We start from the raw sequence: 26,254 nt of genomic DNA on the forward strand, positions 1-26,254 counted from the left end.
TCTTCTATTCTTTGAATTGAATAATTTTTTTTATAGACAAAATATTAAAAGAGAAATACAGTATATGACATATATAAGGCTTTTGAAATCTGGTCTAATGAGCCCGGTATCGGTGGAGTAATGTAACCTTTAAGAGAAGGATGTTCGGAATCCATTATGTCCATTATGTATAGTTGTAACATGCAGTGGTGGAAGAAGTACTCAGATCCTTACGTTACAACTATAAACAAGAACAAAAGTATTATCAGCATAATCAAAAGTAAATTACTTGTTTCATCCCTGTAAGTGATATATAATTACATATGACATTATTATATTGTTAATACTGCTGCATAAATGTTTAAGTAGCGTAGTTAGCTGGTAGTAGTAGTATTTTATTCACACATCACACGATACAATAAATATAAACAGCATATACAATCTAATCAATTTAAGCTACCCTCCAGAAAATACAGATAAAAATCATTCACACTTTATAAACCATAAAAATAGCTTTATAAACCTATTTTAGTTTTTGGAAACCAAAGGCGAGTTACACATTCTTCCATTTATGTTAGCATTATTCCATAATTTAACCCCAACAATAGCGATGCATGTCCTTTTAATAATTTTTTTTTCAGCTTTTTGTATGGTAAACTTACAAACATCACTGTACAGTCTGGCAGTGACTTTTTTGTAGCTCTGAACATTATTTGCATTATTTTATAATCTACCAAATCATTAAATTTCATAGCATGAGATTTCATAGACAATGTGATCATAATAACCAGCCTTATTAATAACACGTATAGCTCGTTGTTGTAATAAAACGAATGAGTTCATAGTCATTTTAAAGGTCGACCTTCCACACAGTAAGATACTGTATGTACCGTATGTGGTTGAGGTGGAGCTAGTTTTAACTCCTTTATATAGAATTATTAGTCCTGTGGTTTCCAACCTAGGGCTCGGTCCCCTACAAAGGGTCACAAGATCAGAAAAAAAGTTCTGCTACACAAAAATGTATTCACTTTTTCTGCTTTTTGGCAGCATTTGTGTGACGTTTAGATGGGAAATCACTATTTGGTGGAACTGCTGAAATATCTCAAACCAGACTCTGCTGTTTGTAAGAGGCCACAAGCCACACAGGAAGTGTGTTATATTTCAAAAGCTCATCATATGTTTTATTTAATGTAAAATCGTAATATGAAGTAACTTGTAACTATGGGTGAGAATCACCAGAGGATACAATATTATCACAATATGATCTTATTGCAATTTTAAACATTTTGCGATATGCTGAATATTGTGATACGATACACTACAGTATATTGTGATTTATTACCTTTTTTCCTTCTCAAATCCTTTTATTGATTTTACACCGGTATTGTGAACAATAAACCGTGGCATAGCTAAGATGTCCAAGTGAACTGGTCTCTGAGTTAACAGACAGGAAATACAAACAAGAACAAGTACTAAACCGCAAGCCAACCCTCTCTTCTACTCCAACCCTCATATGTATATACCCAAAGACCCCTCTCACTTACTTTTCTAAATTCTAGGTTCAACAGGTACATTCATCAATCAGTAGTGAAGAAAAATAATGACAATAGTAAAAATAACAATAACAATAATAAAATAAATAAATAATAGTAATTGTAAAAGAAAATTATTTAATTTAAATCAAATTGGGAAAGAAAAATTCTGGGGTGGGGGGGGGGCGTGCTTTCACTTAAATAAAATGATAAAATTGCTAATAGAGGTATAAAGGCCACAACACGCCATTTTATTAAAGGGAATTATTACCTTTTTTTCCAACCGCAAGTTATGTCAACGTCTGTTTTATCTAATATTATCTAATGCACAGTTTTGACTCTATTCATCTCTGAGTTTTCATTCACATATCTTGAGGTCAGAGGTCAAGGGACCCACTGAAAACGGCCATGCCAGTGTTTCCTCGCCAAAATTTAGTGTAACTTTGGATTTAGCGCTCATGACGTGGTTGGTACCAATGGATTCTTTAGGTTTTCTAGTTTCATATGACACCAGTATCTTTACTCTAGCTTTAAAACTGAACCTGCTACAACCTCTGAAAGACAGAACAGCGTCCGGGCCCGCCGTTGGCTTGCCGGATTGTTAAGAGGTTAATAGTTTACATAATAAAAGATCAATACCTGATGTTCATGTATCGACAAAATATTGCGATATTATGCTGTATCGATGTTTTCCTCCACCCCTGCTTGTAACTATAACTGTCAAATAAATATAGTGGTGTAAAAAGTGCAATATCTTCATCTGAATTGTGGTGGAATAGAAGCATAAAGTAAAGTATAAAATGGAAATACTCAAGTAAAGTACAAGTACCTCAAAATGATACTTAAGCACAATACATGATGTGAAACAGCATGGGTGTGTATAGAAAGTGTCGCATGGTTATAGGTCCTCTATAGGTCTTTATTCCCATGACGTTTATTCCTGTTTTGGAGTTGATGTGGGTTAATGGCTGAGAGAAAAAGAGCGGATGTTATTGTGATATCAGCACCTTTTGAGGTTCAGTGGAAACAAATGCTACAGAATGTACATGTGTTTGTGTCCACTACACTACAAAGGCCTCAGAGGAAAGATGACACGGTTATGATAGAAAACTCGAGAGGAAGGTGACGTCAGCTGTTGCACCAGATAAACACATGTATCTATCACACACTGAATGTCTCAATAAGGCAAAACAGAAGCCTGCTGTGTGAGGATCTGGGTATTCATCTTCATATTCAATCACTCATGATGCTCCAATTACAAATCAAACACGTCCCCTCGCAACAAAGACTTGTTGAAAATATCCAGCATATGGTGTCTTTAAAAGCCACACATTTTTTTTTAGCCCTGAACCCTCCAAATCTCCTGACCCCTGCCCTGCGTTTCACTAATCCCTGCCCTCTTCAACTCCATGAGTTAGCGGCCTCCACTGAAGTGCTGCCGCTTCATCTGGCGGACGACCACTAGCGTCTGAGCATGTGCCAGTGAGGGAAGTGATCCTAACTCCCTGTGTGAAGAGCACGCTAAAGCTGGGGCCCTGATAGACCTTATCTGGGCCGGCAGCCATTTCCCCTCCCCGCCTGCGTCGCTCTGCGAGCTCCTCCTGGGCCGCTGCAGGGTGTCGACACCGCCGAGCCGCCCACCAGCTTATTTCCCCACCAGACCGGCGAGCTCCACAGAGGCCTGAGCTGCTCTAAACCGGCTTCTGCACTAGATTTACTCACGATAGGTCAAATTTTGATGTACTTTACTTGAGTGTATCCATTTTATACATTTATTTGAAAGCTACAGGTACATTTCAGATTATAGTTTTACATGAAAAAGATGATACGTTTATGAAATAGTTTGAGATGTCTATGAGTTGTTAGCAGTTCCACCAAAGAGACATTTCTCTTCTAAACTTCTCACATGGTGTCATTCAACCCTGGTTAAATATCTATGCATTCATTTTTGTCTCTGTCTTTGTCCTTTATCCACACGCATGACGTCCTTTGTTTCAGCACAAACTCATTCAAGGCAATTTACACAACAGGAACCTGAAATACAAGAATGAATGAAACATTTATAAATCTTTAGTGGTAGTCAATCAAAATATTAGAAGAGTTCAAGTTGTATTTATTCACGTAAGTACAAAATAAAACTATAATACAGTCTATTTACAATGTTTTGAGGCATTTTTTTAATTTGAAAGTCTATGAATGACGGTAAATCATTGAAAATATTATAATTCACACTTTTAAAAAAAACATTTCTTTCAAATGGATATGATATGGTCTACAGACATAACTGAGATAGTGTGTGGAAGCCCAACATCAGCACTTTACGCTGTTATTCTCAGCTTGTCTCTACATGATATATGAATAAAGTTATGTTACTATACATAAAGCATGCCCAGTGTATTTGCAGATGAATTGTTTTTTTTAATCTGTATTTAAGTCACTAACTAACTATCGCCAAATGAGGTAACACAATAGTGATTAAGCCTATAGTCCACTGATGAAAGTATTGTAATATTTATATATTTGCAGTATTATGAACTGAGTGTCTGTGGTGACAGTCCTGCAAAAAATGCTGTTGTAATGACACAAAAAATGGATCTATGCACACAACTCTGAAAACTTGAAGCTCATGTACATAGAAAAATAACTTTTCTATTCTATTTCTAAGCTCATGGCTTCGTCCAAAATCACATACTATTCACTACATACTCAATATGTGTACTATCGTTGTAGTATGTATCTCTTCGGACGCGCTGAGCAGTAATTTACGTCGTCACTTACTGAGAGCATCCTTGCCGGTTGGAGCTGTAACCATAGTAACCAGTGCTAACCTCATGTGACCAAAACAACGGTTTGTGAGAATCAAAGTCTGAACTAATTTAAAATATATATTACATCTAGCAAAGTGAAATCTGATACTTAAATTGAAGCGTTATTGATGTTCCAGAGCTGTCCGACAACGTCCGTTATGAATGTTGTTGTCACTACCTGCATTGCATTGTGGGATATTTATGTCACTGTAGTCTCTGGCATTGCATACTGTAATATTTTATCAGAAATAGTATGCAATTCGCATACTATTGGTTTCATACTAAGGTTTTGGACATACTAAAATATCTCACATACTGTTTTAGTGCACTAAATAGCATGTTAGTATTGAATTTCGGACGCAACAAAAAGACTCCAGACTGCTTAACTCTGAGCATGATTAAATTGTCTTCACTCAAATAGAAAACCTAAATCAAGCAGGACTGAAATCTTAAGGATTGCCACTTTAAGCACCAGTACTGAGCATCAAATTTAACAAACTATCACAAACTGAGGGACTGGATGTGTCCTCCTGTACTGTACAGGCCAACACTGTGAAGCAGAGGCCAACATTTGTAAAAGAAATAGAAATTGTTAAGTAGGACACGTTGTGCTCTCTGTTCTCTGCCTGCTTTCTGTCTGCAAGAGACAGGAAGTTGTGTCAGCCTGATGAAACACACACACACACAAACCAGTTTGAGTGTGTGTGTCCTTCTCTTGATAATGTCCATCCCCCCTTTACTTCCCTATCTCCACTTTATCCCTGTCAGACAGAGCACAATCCAACACTGAGTTGCTTGCTTCATCCCTTTTCTAACAGAGGTCACCGAGCAGCCGAGGCCCAGCAAACCTCGAGCCAACACCTCAGTCTCTGATCTAATACCTTCCCTTTAGCTTAAAGCCCTGACATATCCAAATAAGGGCAAAAGCGTGAACACCAACGAAGCCGAGGCCGTGTGTCCCCTTGTTAGTGTGAAAATGAAGGGCGTGCTTCTCTTCTCTTCGCTGCGCTCAGATGCCGGTACAACGCTGGGCGCGTAGAGGAGAGCGCCTGGGCGGAGTTGAGAGCCTTCCTGTGGTTGTGGAAGTGTCTTGCAGCGCTCAGCCCAGTTCTCGGTTTCGTTTTTAGCATGCGGCTCTCGTGAAATGACTTCACCCACATGTAGATTGAAGAGAGAAAAGAGGTTCAAATCACATGGGGGGGGGGGAAGGGTGATAAAAACTATACTCAGTATGGTGTTGTTTAGGTTAACACGGCAGGAAAGACGTCGAACTGAACAATCTACATGCACTCAGATGTGCATTGAGTTAAAAGCCGCATGGAGGCGTACAGAGTGACTTGTGGTTTATTTGTCATTTGATTATAAACCGTCTCCAGGCGCTGTAGGTAGATCTGAGTTCAAAAAAGTATCAGTTCCACTTGTGATGGAAGGAATGAGAGATATTCTGTACATTTGAATGAGATGGGTAGTTTGTATGTTGTTCAGGAAAATCTGAGTTCTCTTCAAAACTGCAAAGACATTTCACATTTTAACATAAAAGAGGAGCTGCAGGTCTTTGATTGTCCATTGGATGATAGTGTTAATGGGGTTCTGTATTTAAAGCTGGCCATACACTGATAGATTTTAGCATGTTTCTGGCCCAAATTTTTGAATTGCACGACTCATTTTAGAGTCGGACCGAATTTCAGCTTCGTCGGGCGTCGTTTCCGTGCAGTGTACAGGAGGGACAGAGGACCGGTTTACTCCTCCCGACCGGATCGGTCGGATGAATTTCTGACACGACAGAAATTTTGGTCTGCTGTCCACAGGCTCTCACAGAGTTAGAGCAGAGCCACGAGCCGATTCCCCAAAGTCAGCGCCTTATTTATACTTTTATACAGTAATCAGAGCGTAGCTATCAAAATAACAATGTACATTAGATATAGAAAAACTTAGTTAGCTTACCTCCTATTCTTTCTGCAGAATGGACAAGCCATACTGTCTACGCCTTCCTAGCTATAGCTAGTCCATATACGCCAGAGTTGTATTTTTTTTTATTTTAGACGTTTCGGCAGACATGATGGCACAGATGATCAAGGCGGCACGTTTCTGCTTTGTTAGCATTATGACCCGTACTGACCTCAGCTAGCAAACACACTTTACCTGCCTCAGAGCTTTCAAACCAATCTTTATTGACTACTATCAACAGCCAGAACGGCCCTCAGGGGCCAACGGGCCGTGTTTTTTTTTCTATTTTACACGTACAGTGTAAACACTCAGGTCGTTGCTGATGATCGGACCGTACAGTGTGAACACTCAGGTCGTTGCTGATGATCAGACCGTACAGTGTGAACACTCAGGTCGTTGCTGATGATCGGACCGTACAGTGTAAACACTCAGGTCGTTGCTGATGATCAGACCGTACAGTGTGAACACTCAGGTTGTTGCTGATGATCGGACCGTACAGTGTAAACACTCAGGTCGTTGCTGATGATCGGACCGTACAGTGTGAACACTCAGGTCGTTGCTGATGATCGGACCGTACAGTGTAAACACTCAGGTCGTTGCTGATGATCGGACCGTACAGTGTGAACACTCAGGTCGTTGCTGATGATCAGACCGTACAGTGTGAACACTCAGGTCGTTGCTGATGATCGGACCGTACAGTGTGAGCACATAAATTGTGAGCTTTGGCTTTACATCATAAACAATCTACTCATCATCAACATCTCTAAAATTGTACAGTGTATGCCCAGCTTAAGACATATTTAGTCTCATGGCTTGTTTTTATGTATCCGTGCCGGCTACATCCGTGGCCAGAGGATTATGTGTCCAGGTTGTCCGTCTGTCCGTCAGTGCGTATGTCCCATTCTCGTGAAAGTGATATCTCAGGAACACCTGGAGGGAATTCCTTAAAATTTGTCACTAACGTCCACCTGGACTCAAGGATGAACTGATTAGAATTTGGTGGTCAAAAGTTGCTGTGACCTCACAAAAATGATTCCGCCGTAACTCAAGAATTCATATGCTAATTATGACAATTTTGGATGTAAACTGCAACTTGACTGGTTGGCGGAGGCATACAACCGGTACAAGCTGTAGCCTAATTCTAGTTTTTAACTTGTAAAATGTCTGACTTCCAGGCAAACGACGTGATCGGTATCAGATTGCTTTGATTGAGCCGAGAATCATTTTATATGTTAAATAAAATCACAGCCACAATCGAGTTTCAATAGGATGATCTTTATGTGGCTGCACACATGTGAGAATATTTTGATACCCACATTTTCCTGCTCTGACTCACAGGGTGAAGGTATACCAGCATGCATTGGGCACAAGATGGAGAAATAATCTGAATACATGATCGAACAGCCAATCTTCCTATTTACATTTTCAGCGTCTCTCTCTGTCTACCTGAGCTGCATGTATGCATGTATCGCACAAATACAAAGAGAACCAGGCTGTCCGATCATGTCTGTAAAGGGGAGACTCGTGGGTACCCATAGAACCCATTTTCATTCACACATCTTGAGGTCAGAAGTCAAGGGACCCCTTTGAAATGGCCATGACAGTTTTTCCTCGCCTAAATTTAGCGTAAGTTTGGAGCATTATTTAGCCTCTTAGGATCTTCACTCCAGCTCTAAAACTGAGGCCGCTACAACCTAAAAATCGCAGGTTGCGTTAAATAATTTAGTGGCGTTAAAAGGAATTTGCGTTATTATCGTGTTAACTTTGACAGCCCTAATTTGAAGTGCTAAATTGAAATGGTTTCTCAGGAGCACTTTCTAAAATGTGGTTAACAAGTTCACCTCTTTATCAGAGTTAGTTTCCTAAAACTCATCCATCAGCTATGTTGGTCAGTTATCTGCACTGTGGCATCGCCCCTTACAATGAATGAGCCTCAGTGATCTGTTAATACAGATAAAGTTGCGTGAGTGTTTCCATTGAATAGAATAACTCAAACGGAGTCCTCACACGTTGTTAGAATAATGCTTCTAGTGGAAACATGGGTACGGTGTCGCGTCCTGCAGAGGGCCGACAAATCTACATGTTCCACTCCTACACATCCTGCAGTACAAGACACCTTATGAAGTTAGTACTGTTGAAGGAAAAGGCCTAACTGTTGTATTTCTTCAGCCATAGTATACGCGTATCTTTGCACAGATGCATTACATAAGAAGTAATCATTATATCATCTTAAAAAATAGATGCATTAAATCCCCTCCTGATATTTGAACATTATTTAACACAGATGTTACTTCCTTGTTCATTGCATAAAATGAAAAACAAATTGGGTCATGGCGTACGTTGCACGTCATTCCATGTCTTCCTCCCATCTCTCCTTCCGTGACCCATTGTAGTGTGTCCAGACAAGTAAAGTGAGAAATGTTCCTGCATACATGAAACTGGGACAGCTTTCCTGTATAGGTAGTGTGTATTTTATATTGTGCATTAAATCGAGGACTCTGAGATTAAAAAAAACACAGCTTCACTTCACTAAATGATAGCCTCAGTTGTCTCACTAACTGTGCCTTGTAACTAAATATCAGCACCATGAAACCCTCATCTAATAAGACAATAGCAAGAGCTTACTGTGCTCACTTCCAGAGACTTAAAGAGTCCTCTGTGTGCATGACCTCGATCCATCAGGTTACAGTGAAATCAGACAATGCCCAGACCCTCGAGCAATAAACAAATCTTGCTCAACCGTAATATAAGCCAACAATACAGCTGAATAGGAAGACAACCGTCAAACCTCAGATGTTATTACAGACTATCGTACAGTGAAAGAGTAGCCGCAGCAGAGACGGAAACAGGAAAGCATTTAAAATGTAACTGTAGTAACTAGTCATGACAGACAGTAGGTGAGAATTAAACAACTAGATTTACACCACAAATAGTTTGGCTGATGGTTCCCCCTACTGGCAGTGTTTGGTACCGCCTGTAATTCCAGTGCTCAGTTAAAAGCACCATCTTGTGACCCAGATAAATAAGTACAGGGATGTTTCATTAGCATTTGTTCAAAACAAAAATGACAGACTGTTTAGTTCCTCCTCTCTGTTGTTTCAAATCAGTCGCTAGTTCAGTAGACTATTCAGTGATTTCTCTGTGAATACAATGAACTTTCTTGGTTCAATGAACATTGAGACACTGATGAGTCAAGAACATGATTCTGTGGTGGTTTTAATTCGGTATATAACATCCTAAAGCAGGGGTTCTCAAACTGTTTGGGGCCAGGGACCCCTTACAGGAAAGAAAATTATCCAAGGACCCCCTCATAATCGTAACACAGACTAAGCGTATGCTTAGCTTACTACCATTTGTACTCTTAGATGCTTAGAAGTTTGAGTTTCTATTGGCCTAAAGCTAACATGGGTGGGAGTAATGGGCAAAATGTGCTTGTTTTATTGCCGCAAATGATTCACATCTGTAGATACGCACTTGTTAATGATATAGCACAATTTAATAATTTATAGTAAATTATTTCACAGACCCCTGACAGACAATCACTGCCCTAAAGTCATGCTAGTGACTCAGTGAGGCAGCACAGCAGGGCTTTGAGCTATCCATCTAACAGCTGACATATTTCAGTTTGGACTAAACTTATGAACTAACTGACTGCAATCTCTAGAGCTACGCTGCAAGAGTGTGTGAGAACAGTGTGTCTCACTATGCTTCTCTTCCAGGGAAAGAGAGGATTTATGTTTTGTTTGTTTCAGTTCTTTCAGGGGAATGTAGGAAGCTGATTTTCTGGGGACCTCCCAGTATGCTGTATCATCTTTTGCACTGAGACACCCTAGAACATATCTGACACCCCATGGCAGTTCACCTTCTACTGAATATCAGACTGCTTGTCCTTGAATCTCACTGTGTTTACTGTGCTAAAAACCATTACTCTCAATTCTTATAAAAACAGACCTTTATTTGTTCTCAATTATTCAAAGAAATAAAAAATATCCACTTCTTCTCCCCTATAAGCAACCATGCTAATATTTCTAATCACAACAACAAACACAAATTGAACAGTTGAAGGGGCAGTCCCATAAGACATCACAGACGTAATCAAATGTAGTCCCACTGTTGTCACTTCTTCCTGGAGTTAGCGCTACCGCTCTGGTGTGGCTAATCGCACAACTGGATGCAGTCAGCTTTATGACTTCACCGCCGTATCTCTGGATTTGTAGATCACTCCTCTGCTTTTCAACTCTCTCACCACGCCTTCAGAAAAGGAGAAAAAAATCAAATCAAGGAAAAAGCCAAACATTTTATTTGCTACACATGGAGGCAGATTAGGTTAAATAAAATGTACCTGGAGGTAGTCTGCCTGTCACTGACACTGCATATACACCTGGCTTGAAGTTGCCTGTAGGATGGAGCAAAAAATATACACAAATGTTATTAATCACAAAATAATTCAAAGTGAAAAGAGACAATATATATTTTTGTCTATTGCCTCTTAGCTTTTAGAGTTCCTCTGCTCCCTCTATGGTTAAAAATCAATGAATGCAGCTTCAAGTACATCCTTACCTATCCTCTGCCATTTAGCCACCCAGCTGTCCTCAGGACTCATCATGGCTATCACACTGTGGGCATACAGACAAACAGCATTGGAAAACATTAAGAAAACAGTTCAATGCATGTGAAAGTTTTTAAATAATCAATACTAAATCTATGTTTAAAAAAAAAAAGAGTAATGTGATGATAGTCCGAAGTAGAGAAGATAAAAAATTAGTTCTTCCTGTGTTTCATTCGTTCGATATTCCTCTCACGACATGTAAAGAAATAAAATACCTTGGCCATTTTCTCCCTGATGACTGGAATGATGACAGAGATATCTATCGACAGTGCTGTAAACTATATGCTCAGGCAAACATGTTGCTTCGTAAGTTCAGTATGTGTTCTGTAAATGTAAAATGTTCATTATTTAGCGCTTTCTGCACGCCTTTGTACACAGCTCATCTTTGGTTTAACTACAAGAAAAGTAGTATGCGAAGGCTCATAGTGGCTTACAATGATGCAACGAGGTTGTTGCTTCGGGTTCCCAGATGGCATAGTGCCAGTCGACTGTTTGTGTCCTCTGGTGTTCCTACATGTGAGGCACTTATAAGACATTTGATGTATAATTGTATTTGTCATTTGGATGAGTCAGAGAACAGCATCATAGAGGCTTTAACCAGCCCGAGCAAGAGCTGCACTCTGTACTCATCCAGACTCAGAAAACACAGGCGAGATAGCCTACATATGAATTGATGTGGTCTTATTTTGTATGTTTTTTGTTTCTTTTATTGCTAGGGACCTTCCTGTGTGTCTGAAATAACGTTTGAATATAATATATATATAGTTTACCCATCAAACGAGGAACTTGTGCATTCATAAACCATCTCTCGGTTCCCCTTCATCTGGAGGTACGACTCACAGTTGTCACAGCCGTCGTATTCAAACTGGTCGATGGTCTGAAAGAAGACAAGAGGGAGGAGAAGAGTGAGCTCGTGCTTTATATTATATGAATCCAGGACAATAATAGGAGAGAGTGAAAACATAAACATGTAAAGTAAGATATGAACTATCTCTAATAGCAACAGAGAGACTTCTTTACAGGGCCAACTAAGAACAGTATAGAACAACTTCAACAGTCTTTTTGTGTTATTCAGTTAATAAAAGTCATCATGAAAGCATTACTTTAAAGCTATAGATCATGTTTGAGACACAACAACAACAACAACAACAACAACACAGCTCAGAGAGCGGCTACTTGTACAGGCTAGCAGAGAAGCTAACGTTGGTTTGAGATGTTTCTTTCTCTTAAATCTCAGTTTACCTTCACTAGAGAACAAAGCAGACATGCTCGCAGATGGCGAAGGTCTTTGGGGACCGTTTCCAAAGCCATTCCGTTAATCTCCTGCAGAGGAAACACCTGGAGAGTTTAATACTGAAATACCAGATGAATGTTTTCAATGTGCTCCAGTCGCTGGGGAATTACGTCACTGACTGTGAGGACCTAGTGAAGGCCCAGCACACAGAGGGGTCCCTGTCGGGCGCCTGTCTAAAAATATAAACTATAATGCAATGATTTTAATTACAGGGATTATGCTAGACTTGTTTTGTATAGTCATAAATTGTGTATTTGTTCCACTATGTCTTGTCATGAATATACTAAACATTGGTTGTTATTTAATTTGGTCATGCATGCATGTATTTCAACCAGGGATTCAGACCATGTTATCAGACTAGTGGACACTTTTTGATTATACCATAATAATAGATGTTTAAATACAAAAGCAAAGACATGTTATGGATGGATTAAGACCATCTGGGTGTTTTTCAAGTAGATGTAGGCTAAGCATTTGGAATTAATGGCTCACATAGGCTCCATTATATTCATAGCCTCCCCGTATAGTTAATCCTGTCATGATTGTCTCCCTTATAGAGCCCTTTGATCCACCACTGCTGATCTAATCCTAACTTTTCTCTAAAGTCTTTATCAATTCATTGATACTCCACAACCATTTAAATATAAACACATTCACACAATCTTAAATTCAATTTAGTGTTTCTCAATCTCTCTGGTTTTTGACTGTATGAGACTATGTATTTAAAAATAATTGTTCTTACATTGTCCGTTTTCATATATTGCGTTTTCTTTTTGGTATTATTCTTAATATTAATATTATATCACTGTGCTGTTATATCACTGTCACTCTTTTATATATTTGTTTTAAGGAAAATGTTGAATTCATATTGTGTTTTTTAAATACAATTCAGCAATGTTATAATAAATTCAATGACATACAGTTTACTTTTACTTAACTACATTTTTGGCACAGGTGCAGTTAACACATTTAATTCTGGCTGCCTGCATTTCATTTTTCATGTGCCATTTCCAGGGTCCTGCTATTGTGCATGTTGGCTCAGTGGCATAGTTTAACTGGGACAATTAAATGGGACAGTACAGTAGCAGTAGTAGTTACAGCACACCTGGGCTTTTTCTGAGGCTGGTATTGAAATGAGGATTAAAAAAAAAAAAGCTGAACTTTGCTGAACATGCATAACAGTAAGCCACCTGGAGACTACTCCAGTGCATACAGTATCTATCTATCTATCTATCTATCTATCTTTCTATCTATCTATCTATCTATCTATCTATCTATCTATCTTTCTATCTATATCAAAAACAGACTCATAAGAAGTTATTGATACCTTATCATAGTTATATATTTCCCAAGTGGTGAACAGTAGCTAAATGCATTTACTCAAGTACTTATGCTTTTCTATATAAATTTTTATTTCATTTAATATATATATACTGTATATATATACATATATATATATATGTATATATATACATATATATATATATGTGTATATATATATGTATATATACATATATATATATATATGTGTATATATATGTGTATATATATATGTATATGTATATACATATACATATATATATGTGTGTATATCTATATATGTGTATATATATGTATATATATGTATATATATATATGTATATATATATACATATATATATGTATATATATGTATATATATACATATATATATATATATGTGTGTATATCTATATACCTCTGAAAGAGACAATTAAGTAGCCTTCAAAGTATCCAGTAACAAACGGTCGTCTCGAGCTGTGTGCTGTCAGTTGGCTCCAGCATCAGTGTGTCGCATGAGAACCGTTGAAACTTGAACGGCACCAACGGTTCGGTTCGGTTCGACTCGGGAACGATCAACGGTTCTGAAACCAGCAGCGAGAGAGAGAGAGATGTTTAGTTCTCCAGGTACAGTTCACCTTCACCTGTCACCGTGTTTCTCCTTAGTGTAACATCACCCCCATAAATATGAAGATAGAAGATAGAGTTTATTTAACTTTACTGTGATAAAAATGATTTAAAAGTACAGTTCAGTTAACTGGTGAGCTAACGGTCGCTAATGCTAATGCTAATGCTAATGCTAATACATAGATATCTATTATCAGCAGATATCTTGAAATGAATTTTGATATTTGGAGATATCTTTAACTTTCATTCTGCCTAGTCAAAATGTAATTACAGGTATCTTCAATTAGAGGCAAAATGATTCAATTCACACTACCTGTGCTATTCATGTGTATGGGGTTTAATACTATTAGGTTGCAGATATCCGCAATGTGAATTACAGATATCTGCAACTGAATTATGATTGGTTGTAATTCCAGTTTCAGATATCTACAATTTAATTCTGACTAATCATAATTCCAGTTAAAGATAATCTTTAATTCCCCTCAATTCAAGATATCTACATTGTCACGTTGTAGATATCTTGAACTGGAATGATGACTAGGCAAGTTAACTAAGGCAAGGCAGCTTTATTTGTAGAGCACATTTCAACAACAGGGCAATTCAAAGTGCTTTACAGAAACATTCAAGAACATTGCGACAAAATGCAAAAGAACATTAAGAAATAATTAAAACAGTTATAAAAACATTAAAACATTAAAACATTAAAGATTAGAAAATAAAAACAAGCTAAAAATAAAAGCTAGGATAGAAGCTAAAATTGCATAAAACTCAAAAGAGTAAAAGCTCTAGTGCAGTGTCAGATCATTATCTGGTTTAATAAAAGGCAGCAGCAAACAGGAAAGTTTTAAGCTTTGTTTTAAAAGAAGTGAGAGTTGGAGCGGTCCTGCAGGGTTCTGGGAGCTTGTTCCAGATATTTGGTGCATAAAAACTGAATGCTGCTTCTGCATGTTTAGTTCTGACTCTGGGGACACTAAGCAGACCTGATCCAGATGACCTGAGAGGTCTGGATGGTTCACTAGTTAAAATTATGTTAGGAATAGTCATAATATAATTGTAGATATCTATTATCAAGTTATAGATATATTGAAATGAATTTTGATATTTGGAGATATCTTTAACTTTCATTCTGCCTAGTCAAAATGTATTTACAGATATCCTGAATTAGAGGCAAAATGATGTTGCAGATATGTGTAATTATGTCAGAAGCAACAGCAAGAGGAAGGCAGGAGTGGCTATTCAACATACTGCACTACAACTGTATGGGTTTGTAAAATGTGTCTGGAGACAATACATCTACAATACGCTGTCAATTTCTAGCACAACTCTCTAGTGAAGAAAGTTCTCGTTTTCCTTTTTCGATCAGTTCCTTGATGATAAGTTCTTTCTATTTCATGGCATTTTCTAACTATCTTAACAGCAAAAGCTTCTGCTAACACTGTTCAGATGATTTTTTGGGGCCAATATCCAAGGGGAAGCCTTGCATGAGCAACGTCATGCACAACAATTCTGACTAGTCATAATGACATTGGAGATATCTGCAACTATTAATTGGGATGGTCAAAACTGAATTACAGATATCTGCAGTTGTCATTTAGGATGTGTGACGAGTTGAGTGTCGTTTTCAGTGACTACTGCAGATATCTGTAATACTACAGATACCTCTAACTGTCGGAATGACGCTATAGATATCTTAAATAAAAATTCGGACTAGTCACAATGTAATTACGACTAGTCAAAATGCCGTTGTTATTTTTAAGATATTTTCAAGCTTAGCTAATAGATGTTAAAACGACTTGCCATAGCGTCATCTCCTTATGTTCACTAACTTTAACTTTACCTCTTTCTCTCATTCTACAGACAAAGACATGGATGTTGGTGGAAGTCCACTCCCTGAAAGCATCAACCCTAACAACTTTCCCGCCAAACTGTGGCGTTTGGTGAACAACCCGGCAAATAAAGCCATCTGCTGGGACAGAGAGGGCCAGGTCGTCATCATTGATAAACATCTCTTCGAGATACAGCTCCTGTTTCCCAGCCCCTTGTTCAACGCTGACGCCTTCAAAACGTCCAACTTCTCCAGCTTTGTCCGTCAGCTCAATCTGTATGGCTTCAGGAAAGCCGATCCAGCCTTTCTAGAGAATGACACTGGGGACAGCACAGGGTGTCATTATTTTTCCAACCCAAACTTCAAGCGAAACCACCCCGAGCTTGTCGCCAGTCTGAGGAGACTCACTGTTGACAACAAGGCCAAGATACAAGCTGGTCTGGATGTGAAAATTCGGCCCCCGAGTCGATACAGTCTTGTTGATGATGGCAGTGGAGATAAAATCATGAGAAGAGGCAAGTGTCACTGTATGACTTCCACTTAGCGCATGGCTATCTTTCAGTGGGGAAGTAGCTGTAGATAATGGAAACCTATTGAAGGTCACACAAGTTTCCCTATAGTGGTAAAGTGAATAATACTGTAAGATTAAACTATTTCTTAAACCGTTCATGGACTAGAAAGGGTCCACAAACCCCACTTTGAAAATCACTTTAAATCGTTTTTAGCTCATTTTCTTAAAGGTCTTAACATTCTGTAAACTGAGTGCAATTGTCACAACTATTTAATGGGGCATCACAACTCTGTTGCATGTCTGTAAAAGGTAGTAACTCACCCAAAACACTTAATTCGTGCTTCAAAATCAAGTTATTTTCTCAGTAAATTGGCCATCAGTCAACCCTGGAAATGTTTCTTATATACAAATCTCTGTTTTGTTGACACTGACTGCTTCCTGTACTATGCCAGAATGTCAGTTCTGTCTAGCTGAATGCTATTGTGCATCGCACGGAGCTTCTTAGATTCCCGTTTCAACACTAGGTCAAAGTTTTCTGGGTAAAGTCAATACTGTAGTAGCTACACAGAAAAAGGATATGCACATTTGTATGTATACAGTAAATTTATTCATGTAGCAATGTGTTAGATGTACTGTAAACAGAAAATTCACTTTTGATCTTTCATGTAAAGTCATATACAGTGAACAGAAATTTAGCCACAAAATGACATCTATGCCAAAAAAACGACGAAAAAACCTGCAGTAGTTCACTTTAACAACAACTAATTGTACCTCCTTGCAGTACCTAACACCATGTCATAGATATTTATGGAATATACATGCATGTCTGACAGATTCTGATAATTGAATGGGTCATTTTGCATGTGATGGCTCAAACAATGAAAGAATATTCAGAAGTTGTGAAGAAGATGACGATTTCACTGAGAATCAACTCATCAGTTTTGATCAGCAGGACGTGCAAGTGGTTATTGTACTTACTCTGTTGCACACATTTGCCAAAACATGTGCAATTTGCTTGAATGAATGAGAAAACAACAAACTAATTGTTCAGAGATTTGAACTTATTGTATTGGAAAAAAAAAAATTCTCTTTTAAGAATTGAGCCAAAGCGAATGAGAAAAACTGTAATCTAAACCAAACGTCTAATTGCAGTTTTAATTCCACAATCCAGTGCTTTACATTTGAATAATGTCTAACAGGTTGTTGTCCTGCTTTGCTTGTTTCCTGTTTCTGCAGGCAGTTCTTCCCTGCTTAGCCCCACACACCAGGAGTCACCTCATCCTTACTATCCAAACATAGCTCAGGCCATGACGGCGCACAATGGAACCCCGGTCCCACCGCGATTCCTGATAAGGGGTCACTCTGCACCTCTTTCGCCTACTGTCTTCACCACGGAAAAGGGGATACCAGTACCTTTACGCCACCAATACACTGGAGTAGCCTCAAGCGCCAGTGCCGTGGACTTTCAGCAGGGTTTACTGGCCCATGCGAACCAGGGAAATCAAAATTACACTTTTAATGCTCCTAATGTGCAATATCAGCCTGGCTACTATTCCCCACGTGAGCATGACATCAGTTAATGTATTATGGATGGAAGAGTTATAAACCACACTATTTACATCACTTATATTGTACATGAGTAGAAAAATACTTTAGCTACAATGTACTTGTAATCTACTAACATGTACTTATCTGTGTGTTGAATAAATATTATTTACTGATAAGGAATGCAAAAATGTAGGTTTCAACTCCAAATCCTGCATTTTATAATTTAAAATATTATCTTTTGCCTTCTTGAAGTTTGCCAGTGTTACCACCAGAACCTTGTGGCATCACATATGGCAGGCAGTGAGCTTCAGACTGGGCCGTTCTCTCCCCTCGGTTATTACCAGGTAGGTGGATTGGAGTGTATTCACTCTGTCAAGTAATCAATGACTCACAACAAATGTGATTGGTCAAGGAAGATGGGATGTGTCTAAAACATATCTTTATATTTCACTGTTTTAGGCAGGCTATCCTGTGAATATGTTGTGTCATGGGGACCGCAGCCAGGTCCCAAAGAACAAGGAACACCAGGAGCTGAAAAAATGTGACATTAACTTGGACACAATTTTCCAGATTGCCGACGAGATGCAAACTCCACCCAACAGCGGCCCGGTGAGAGTCATGACCCCCGAGAAGCCGGGCCCTGTGTTAGTGCCGTTCTCCGTTACCACCATGCTGTGCGACAATCCTTCTGGCACAGTGGAAGCTCTCCCTTTGAGTCCCAGCCCCATTATAGTGTCTGTGACAGGCAATGCTGAGCTAGTCGCATACGGACAGCAGGAGGCGTCTGTGGTTTCAGTGCCTGAGCAAATGCCTGAGGATGCCATAGTCAAGGTAAGCCTCTACGTTGTAGATCTCCTGAAGGAATTTAGCTTTCTTTTCCTTAAGGCAAGATACTTGGGAAGGTTGGCTGAGGGCCGTCCAGCAGTTTGCAAATAGAAATATTCATCCATGATGTGTATTTTTTTAAACATTTGATAGGGAATTTATTAGGGCTGTCAATCACTTAAAAGATTGAATTGCGATTAATTACATATTTTTATCTGTTAAAAATGTACCTTAAAGGGCTATTTGTCTAGTATTTAATCCTCTTATCAACATGGGAGTGGACGAATATGCTTGCTTTATACAAATGTATGTATATATTTATTATTGGAAATCAATTAACAACACAAAACAATGACAAATATTGTCCAGAAACCCTCACAGGTACTGCATTTAGCATAAAAAATATGCTCAAATCATAACATGGCAAACTGCAGCCCAACAGGTAACAACAGCTGTCAGTGTGTCAGTGTGCTGACTTGACTCTGACTTGCCCCAAACTGCTTGTGATTATCATAAAGTGTGCATGTCTTTAAAGGGGAGACTTGTGGGTACCCATAGAACCCATTTTCATTCACATATCTTGAGGTTAGAGGTCAAGGGACCCCTTTGAAAATGGCCATGACCGTTTTTCCTCGCCAAAATTTAGTTTGGAGCGTTATTAAGCCTCCTTCCCGACAAGCTAGTATGACATGGTCGGTACCAATGGATTCCTTTTCTAGTTACATATGATGCCAGTATCTTCAGTCAAGCTTTAAAACTGAGCCCGCTACAACCTATACATTATTTGCTGTGGTTTCCTCTGTGCCCTGGCAAGGTTGACAATGATGAAGCAAAGTACATTGAGGTCATAGATCTCGAGGTAACGTCACTCTGAGGGACACCAGTCAGGCCTACAACAGCAGATGAGCAGGAAGTACACCAAATCTTTAGGTAAGACAACATTTAGGGAACACAGTCAGAATAGAACTAGTGGAAGGAAAGGCGTATAACATTTGAATGTATATTCAAGTCATCACTGCAACTAGTTTACTGACAGTTATTTCTCGTTTTAGATCTCAACTTGTTGATTTGAGTGGCATGTGACAGGGAGTCTTGATTCACTACTTCAGGATGTGATCTTAAATTCTCACTATTACCACTTTATTTATTCTCCATTTTAATGATTTGTTGTTGTGCAGAAGTTTGTTGATGTGTTCTTATTTAAATCTTAATTTAAAAAAAAATTGCATAAGTAGTTCTATATTGTACATTTGTGTGTATTTTCATAGTGCATTTTCCTTATTATTAACTTTGTAACAGTCATATTTTTGTTTCTATAAGAATTATAATTACTTGTACCACGGTATATTTTTAAAGCAAGATTTTACCTCTACATTTTTAACACAGTATTATCTAAAATGTAACCAACTTGTGATGTTTTTAAAGAATTGTAATTTTAACTATAAATTATAGAGGTTTGCTGTAGTAAGGCTAGCTCAGCCTCTCCCCATTTTAATGTGCACATTAAAGTGACTTAGTCTGTTTTTAATAGCATAACCGGTAGCGTTTGTCGTTGCAAATTATAACAAACTGCTGCAATGGGGGAGAAAATATTGAATGAATTGTATGAAAATATAATTATTAAATGTACTAGTGATTGTTTGCTTTGTGATGGTGACCAAATGGTGGTTGCATTTCCCTACATTTTTATTTTTCACTACATAACTTGAAAGGTGCAGTGTTTTTAAGACAACTAACTGACATGTTTTTTAAAGGCAAGTGTGTAAAAGTATTAGAATTAAATATATTTCCGATAATTCAGCGTTCAGTGTATTTAATTATTGTCCTCAGGTGTTGTCCTGTAGGCTTGTGTCCACTAGAGGGAGCCACTTGCTCGGTTCCGATCAGCTCCGCCCTCAGCCTCCAATGTGGCGTTCAGGTGCTACTCGGAAGCTCCTCTTACATTATTACTTTAACTATTTTTTAAATTATGTAGCATGCAATTTTAAGGTTGGAAAAAAAGTTGACAAAAGTGGTTATTGATATCTGTTTATTATCAAAGACTGGACATTGCGTGAAAATAGGTGTAAATAGCCTACCTGTTGTAACTTTTACTCATTGAATTTTTTATAGTAGCGTCATAATAATGACTTAAATAACCTGTGAAGTCATTTGTTTTGTTTTAGAACTCAGATGACAAAAATCCATCCTTCCCTAAACGAGTGGTAGGCTACATGTGCATCGTTTCTCTAAAAAAATCCCAAATCTCCCACAGCACGTGAAGGCAGCAGGACAGTGAGCAGGTAGAGAGTGTCAATGAGATCCCAGGGGAGAGACAGAGAGACAGAGAGACAGACAGTCCGGGAGGTAGACAGACTTTAGGGACGGTGTCATAACTGTACACGGTGTCTCTCCACTTTATACACTTTAAATGGAGCTCACGAGGAGTTTGGACCACTTTTATTCCGTACTTTTTTTCTTGTAGTCTGTATAATCGCTGATGATTTTGATAAACAATTCATTTTTTCTCCCCTCAGTGTTCTTCAGGAGGATCGGATCTAATTTCTTACAGTGCAGAGGAGCCACTGAACTCAGGGGAATGCCTGGTGGTGATTTTTTACAGCGAATAAGTTGATGTGTCTTGTTAGAGAAGTTAAGCTCAGCATAATTACCGAGTTACACGTGAAGTAAGGCAACGGGTCCATTTGCTTTTGGTTAATAATTAGTGCTGAATTTCTTCGAGGATTTATTTTTCGCAACTCTTTGGGTCGTAAAAAAATATTACCCAACTTTTTTTTTTTTTTGGCAGTGCACAATCTGTCACCATGCCTCAGAAGTCCCAGGCGGACACCTGTAACACAGCCTTTGAAGTTCAACCTCTTCTTCTCTTCTTCTCTTGTGGAATTATGCAGAAAACGTGGCGCCTGCAGGATGTGCTATCTTGTGAATGTGAGGTTCAGTGACTGGTGCACAGTAATAGTTTGGATACGGATGAAGATTGATATGCCTGCTCTTCTTCTGGGAGAGGATACAGCAGCTCAACTTTAACCAAATGAGGACATTTGTTGTGTATGTCCTGCAGACCAATGCACACTTCAAGCTCCCGACACAACACGGCGTGTCTGCACGGTGCCTCTGAGCATGCACACACATTAATGACACTGGAGAAAAGTTGATTGTATCTCGGAAGATATCAGGCTTTATTTGCTCCATGTGCGCACTGAGAGGCATTTCTATAAAGTTTGAACTCTGGTGCTGAATGGAAGTTTTGAGTTATGATGGCAGTCCTCCTCCAGCTTTAAAAGGATCTGTTTAGTCGGAAAAGAAAGAAGAAGAAGAAGAAGTGTGGACGTATAACTATCTCTAACTCTTCTCTCCGTCTATCTATCCGCGGGTGCTCGCCTTGCTTTGAAGTCCACCATGTGCGGCCGGGCACCGCCGCTGCAGCCGAGGCCATGACCGTCCCTCAGCGGCGCCTGGCCGGGCTCTGGCCGTGGCTCTGGCCGTGGCTGCTCATGGCGGCCCTGCAGGTGGTGCTGGGCCAGCCGGGCCTGGAGTCCGAGCGGCCGGCCCTCCGAGCGCTCATCAAGGTTGCACTGCTGAACCACGAGCCGGCGGGGAAACCCATCACTCTGGAGGGGGTGTTCGTGGGAGGAAGTGCCGGCTACGCGGAGGGGAAACTAATGCAGGTAAGGTGTCATATATATATAAGAGCATCTGTGTTGCATTCTCACTCATCATTCAGCCTACACCTCCATACATGCAGCCTGCTGGACTCACTGGACAGGCTTCCAGGGGTGCACCTGTTGTCAGAGTTGTTGTTCAGCTGTGTCAGGGGGCCTAAAGTTACTACAGGCTGCCCTGCATGTGAATACATCCCTCAGAGCTGTTAGGAATCCAATGCCTTGCTCAAAGACACTTAAGCAATGTGGAATTGTGGGAATATTTGGTCTGGATGGACAGCCTTACCACTTGGCATCCTTTGTGCTTTGATATACTGTTGCTCTGATAAGCATTTTGTCCCAGTGGACCCTCCCATTGACAGTGTCATTGTAGATTAGAGGTGTAAGAAAATATCGTGATGTTATGTTATGTGACACTGTGTCGATTTTTATTTAATAGTATGCATGCAAAGATGAACTCAGTCAATACTTTATTTCAGTTGCAAAGAGATGCATCCTCTCAGTGGATGTGCCCTCTCACAGTAGTGCTCTGATGTTGGATGACTGTGGTAAATGCAAATGCAGATCCCACTGTTCTGATTTCATAAAAAAATCAACTTTCTTACTCTGATTTAATGCATATGGTGGTGTGTTCTTTATACTATGACAGTTTTCATAAAGTTAGATACAAAAAATGTAAATATATTGCCTTACTAACAATATCGCAATATATCGAATCGTAACCCCTGTATCATAATACGTATCGTATTGCCAGATTCTTGTTCTACTGCTGTTCTATCTGTGTAAATGGACAGATCATTTTGAGACTAGATCAGTATTATTCACTTGAATGTTCTCCCATCCTACGTTATTGAAAAAATACTGATGACGTTAAATGGTGTCAACTGGAGAGTAACGATTCAACATTTGTTTGTTTGTTTATTTACACATATAAAAAAATGAAAAAGATACAATATATAATTTGCCATGTGATGTGAAGGAGAAAACCCTCCAGGGGCTTGAAAAGTGGCATTCTCCAGGCAGCAATATTACATGAAATAATTACAGTAATGTAAAATACAGGATTTGTATGTATCTATCGTTTTAGACATAGGAAAACATAGTAAAAAACAGAGACATAGTTTAGCAAAGTACTTGACAACAATGCATCCCATAAACACCCATCGATTATGCAAATATCAAGAAGACTCATTCATAATTCACTGTCAGAGACTAACTTAACAAACTAAGAGCATACGCTCATGTGATATGGCATAGAGTTTTCATAAGACAAGAAAGATAAACAGAAAATAGAAGAAAAATAAAAAGGAGAATCAAGCGCTAATCATAGTAGGCCTTTAGACTTGTATGACAAAGGAAAATATTGGTTGTGCCAAACTTATATAGGCAGTCCAAAATGGAAAATATTCAACATCAGTCATTCAAAATAAGATTAGAAAAAGCATTCATTTAAAAATGACTTTTCAGAACACACCGTCCTGCCTTTCAGTGCATCAATCCCTCTGTGGAGTGACTGTTGGCGCCACATGTTTCTCTAACCTAAAAAAACAGTTTACACAGCATCCACTGTCTGATAAACCAAATGATGTTAACACCAGCACTTGTTGCCATACGCCATCAAACATACTGTAGTGACCGTGGGTTACTGCATCTTTCCGAGAGCTGCTGCTCAAAATACCACACTCTGCATGTGATGACAGAAAATTCCTCGAACAATAGTGATGACATACAGGTGTTATTGAGGTTAGTTGGTTTTCAGTCTATTTTTACGTATCCCCTGAAAAACATGGGTTTGGTTGAGGTTGCCAACCTTTTTTTTTAATGTGTTTCTTTTCAAAGATGACAGATTTGTTTTGCAGCGTGATGCTCTTCCAACATTTTTAATATCAAGGTGTGGTCGAAGACTGTTAGACAACACTGCAAATCATGTTTAGACTCATGCAAACCTATAATTTAAGCAAAAGTGTTTTTTTTTTCTCTTTACCATTTAGAAAAAAAGCACGCCGTTACCTTGCAAACGTAAAGTATGAGCTCTATTCAGCGTGCATATTTAGGATTCAGGAGTGGATTAAGGTTCCCCCCGGCTGTGTCGATTTATTTACCGTCTCCGGAGAAACGGGACGACAGATATGAGGTATACTGTAGGGTCTTGTCTCTTCTCACTCAGCAGGCGTGGGAGGTTTTGTGAATGGCAAGCCAGATGCATGCAGTTAGCTGTAATTGATAAGGATTTACATGGCTTCTCCACAGAGAAGGCCCAGTATCAGGCACTGTGAAAAAGCCATTGCTGTTTTTCTTCTCCTTTTGGCTTTAATGTGTCTGTGTGGGAGGTTGACAACATGTTATGGATGCATATCACAGTGCAGGTGAGATTAAAGACATTTCCAGCTTTCTGGGATTTCCAGCTTTACTTTTCTTCCCCATAAAACCTTGCACAGTGTTCCAGATACAAATGTGCTGTAGAGGAAATACGTGATAAGATATTAACCCCCTGTATGTCTCAGCAAAGAGCTTCAGCAACATACTGTAAGGTAGCACATGGGTGACAGAGCTTGATCAACATTGTCGAAGTGATATCTTCCCGGATTTCCCTAAAAAGTGTGACGAACGTTGCACCAGTGTCACATTCAAACTGACTTTTTTCTTGCTTTCTGCTGGCTAAAAAGTCTGTAGTGGTTTTGTCCGCTCTCCTGTTTCCTTGTTTCCCCAAGTCAGACCACTGATTATGGTTCTGTCCGAGGCTAGGAAGGTATAGTTTTGTCAGACAGGCTGTTCCCACAGTGCACAGAGGTGGTGTTATGCCGCAGGATGCTCTTTGTTGCAGCTGAGGCCTGTTCCAACAGGTCCTCGTTGCCTCTGCAGGCTGCTTTACGGTCCCGCTTTATGTTCTTGTCTTCCAGTGGATGGGAGGGAGGGGGGGGGGATGAAGGCTTGAGTTCAATACATAGATTCTCTTCCTCACTCTGTCTTTGTCCTTTTTCTATCTTCGATCGCGCTCTCTGTCCAGACTTCGTGTATTATCGTGACCGCAAAGCCAAATTGTCTTCTAGTGAGCTTAATTGCTGTCTGTGAGTTCAGAAACCCTCACAGGTACTGCATTTAGCATAAAAAAAGATGCTCAAATCATAACATGGCAAACTGCAGCCCAACAGGCAACAACAGCTGTCAGTGTGCTGACTTGACTATGACTTGCCCCAAACTGCATGTGATTATCATAAAGTGGGCATGTCTGTAAAGGGGAGACTCGTGGGTATCCGTAAAACCCATTTTCATTCACATATCTGGAGGTCAGAGGTCAAGGGACCCCAGTGAAAAAAATCACCATGCCAGTATTTTGTTGCCAAAATGTAGCGTAAGTTTGGAGTGTTATTTAGCCTCCTTCTTGACAAGCTAGTATGACATGGTTGGTATCAATGGATTCCTTAGGTTTTCTAGTCTCATATGATGCCAGTATCTTAATGCTTTAAAGAAATTAGTGACGTTAAAACGAATTAGCGCTAACGCGTTATCTGTGACAGCCCTACTTGTAGCCTTTTGATGATAGTAAGTTTTGTAGAGGCAGAACTGGAGCTATTTGATCCTGTTTTGATTATGTTTGCTTACAGGACAAACTCAGAGTGCTCGGGATAGAAGGAATTCTTAGTTCCCCTCAGTGTATTCAAGTCATAAGACTTTACTTTGGTACACATCTCCCTCTGATCTATTAAACTGTGATCTCCCTGGAAGTATGCCCTGTCCTCTGAATGAACACGTTCATTGGAACACTGGCTGGGGTCTGGCCAGCACTAT

The 26,254-nt window shown here is 39.3% G+C and overlaps 3 protein-coding genes across 4 annotated transcripts in view; 2 read left to right on the top strand and 1 right to left on the bottom strand.

Moving 5' to 3' along the window:
* Nucleotides 1-10,199: 10,199 nt before the first annotated feature.
* On the bottom strand, nucleotides 10,200-12,301 carry supt4h1 (SPT4 homolog, DSIF elongation factor subunit). Its single transcript, XM_037748135.1, has 5 exons — nucleotides 12,117-12,301; nucleotides 11,645-11,751; nucleotides 10,826-10,881; nucleotides 10,608-10,661; nucleotides 10,200-10,516 (listed from the first exon to the last, which is right to left on the bottom strand). The coding sequence occupies exons 1-5, from the start codon at nucleotides 12,183-12,185 to the stop codon at nucleotides 10,449-10,451; spliced, it is 354 nt and encodes a 117-aa protein (XP_037604063.1). The 5' UTR covers nucleotides 12,186-12,301; the 3' UTR covers nucleotides 10,200-10,448.
* Nucleotides 12,302-13,939: 1,638 nt separating this feature from the next.
* On the top strand, nucleotides 13,940-20,599 carry hsf5 (heat shock transcription factor family member 5). 2 transcript variants are annotated; one of them, XM_037748133.1, is made up of 7 exons: nucleotides 13,940-14,094; nucleotides 15,952-16,434; nucleotides 17,667-17,990; nucleotides 18,231-18,322; nucleotides 18,438-18,809; nucleotides 19,618-19,733; nucleotides 19,856-20,599. In XM_037748133.1, the coding sequence occupies exons 1-6, from the start codon at nucleotides 14,079-14,081 to the stop codon at nucleotides 19,675-19,677; spliced, it is 1,347 nt and encodes a 448-aa protein (XP_037604061.1). In that variant the 5' UTR covers nucleotides 13,940-14,078; the 3' UTR covers nucleotides 19,678-19,733; nucleotides 19,856-20,599. The 2 variants fall into 2 exon arrangements, with proteins under 2 accessions (XP_037604061.1, XP_037604062.1); XM_037748134.1 differs by having other exon boundaries at nucleotides 18,549-18,809.
* Nucleotides 20,600-20,824: 225 nt separating this feature from the next.
* The window catches only part of LOC119476038 (E3 ubiquitin-protein ligase RNF43), a 92,808-nt gene continuing 87,378 nt past the window's right edge, over nucleotides 20,825-26,254 (top strand). The window contains exon 1 of the mRNA XM_037749214.1: nucleotides 20,825-22,471. Within this exon, the coding sequence (XP_037605142.1) occupies nucleotides 22,238-22,471 (234 nt within the window). The 5' untranslated portion in view covers nucleotides 20,825-22,237. The remainder of the gene's footprint in view (nucleotides 22,472-26,254) is intronic.

The sequence above is a fragment of the Sebastes umbrosus genome, chromosome 17 (genome assembly GCF_015220745.1).
Source record: "Sebastes umbrosus isolate fSebUmb1 chromosome 17, fSebUmb1.pri, whole genome shotgun sequence".
Lineage (NCBI taxonomy): Eukaryota > Metazoa > Chordata > Actinopteri > Perciformes > Sebastidae > Sebastes > Sebastes umbrosus.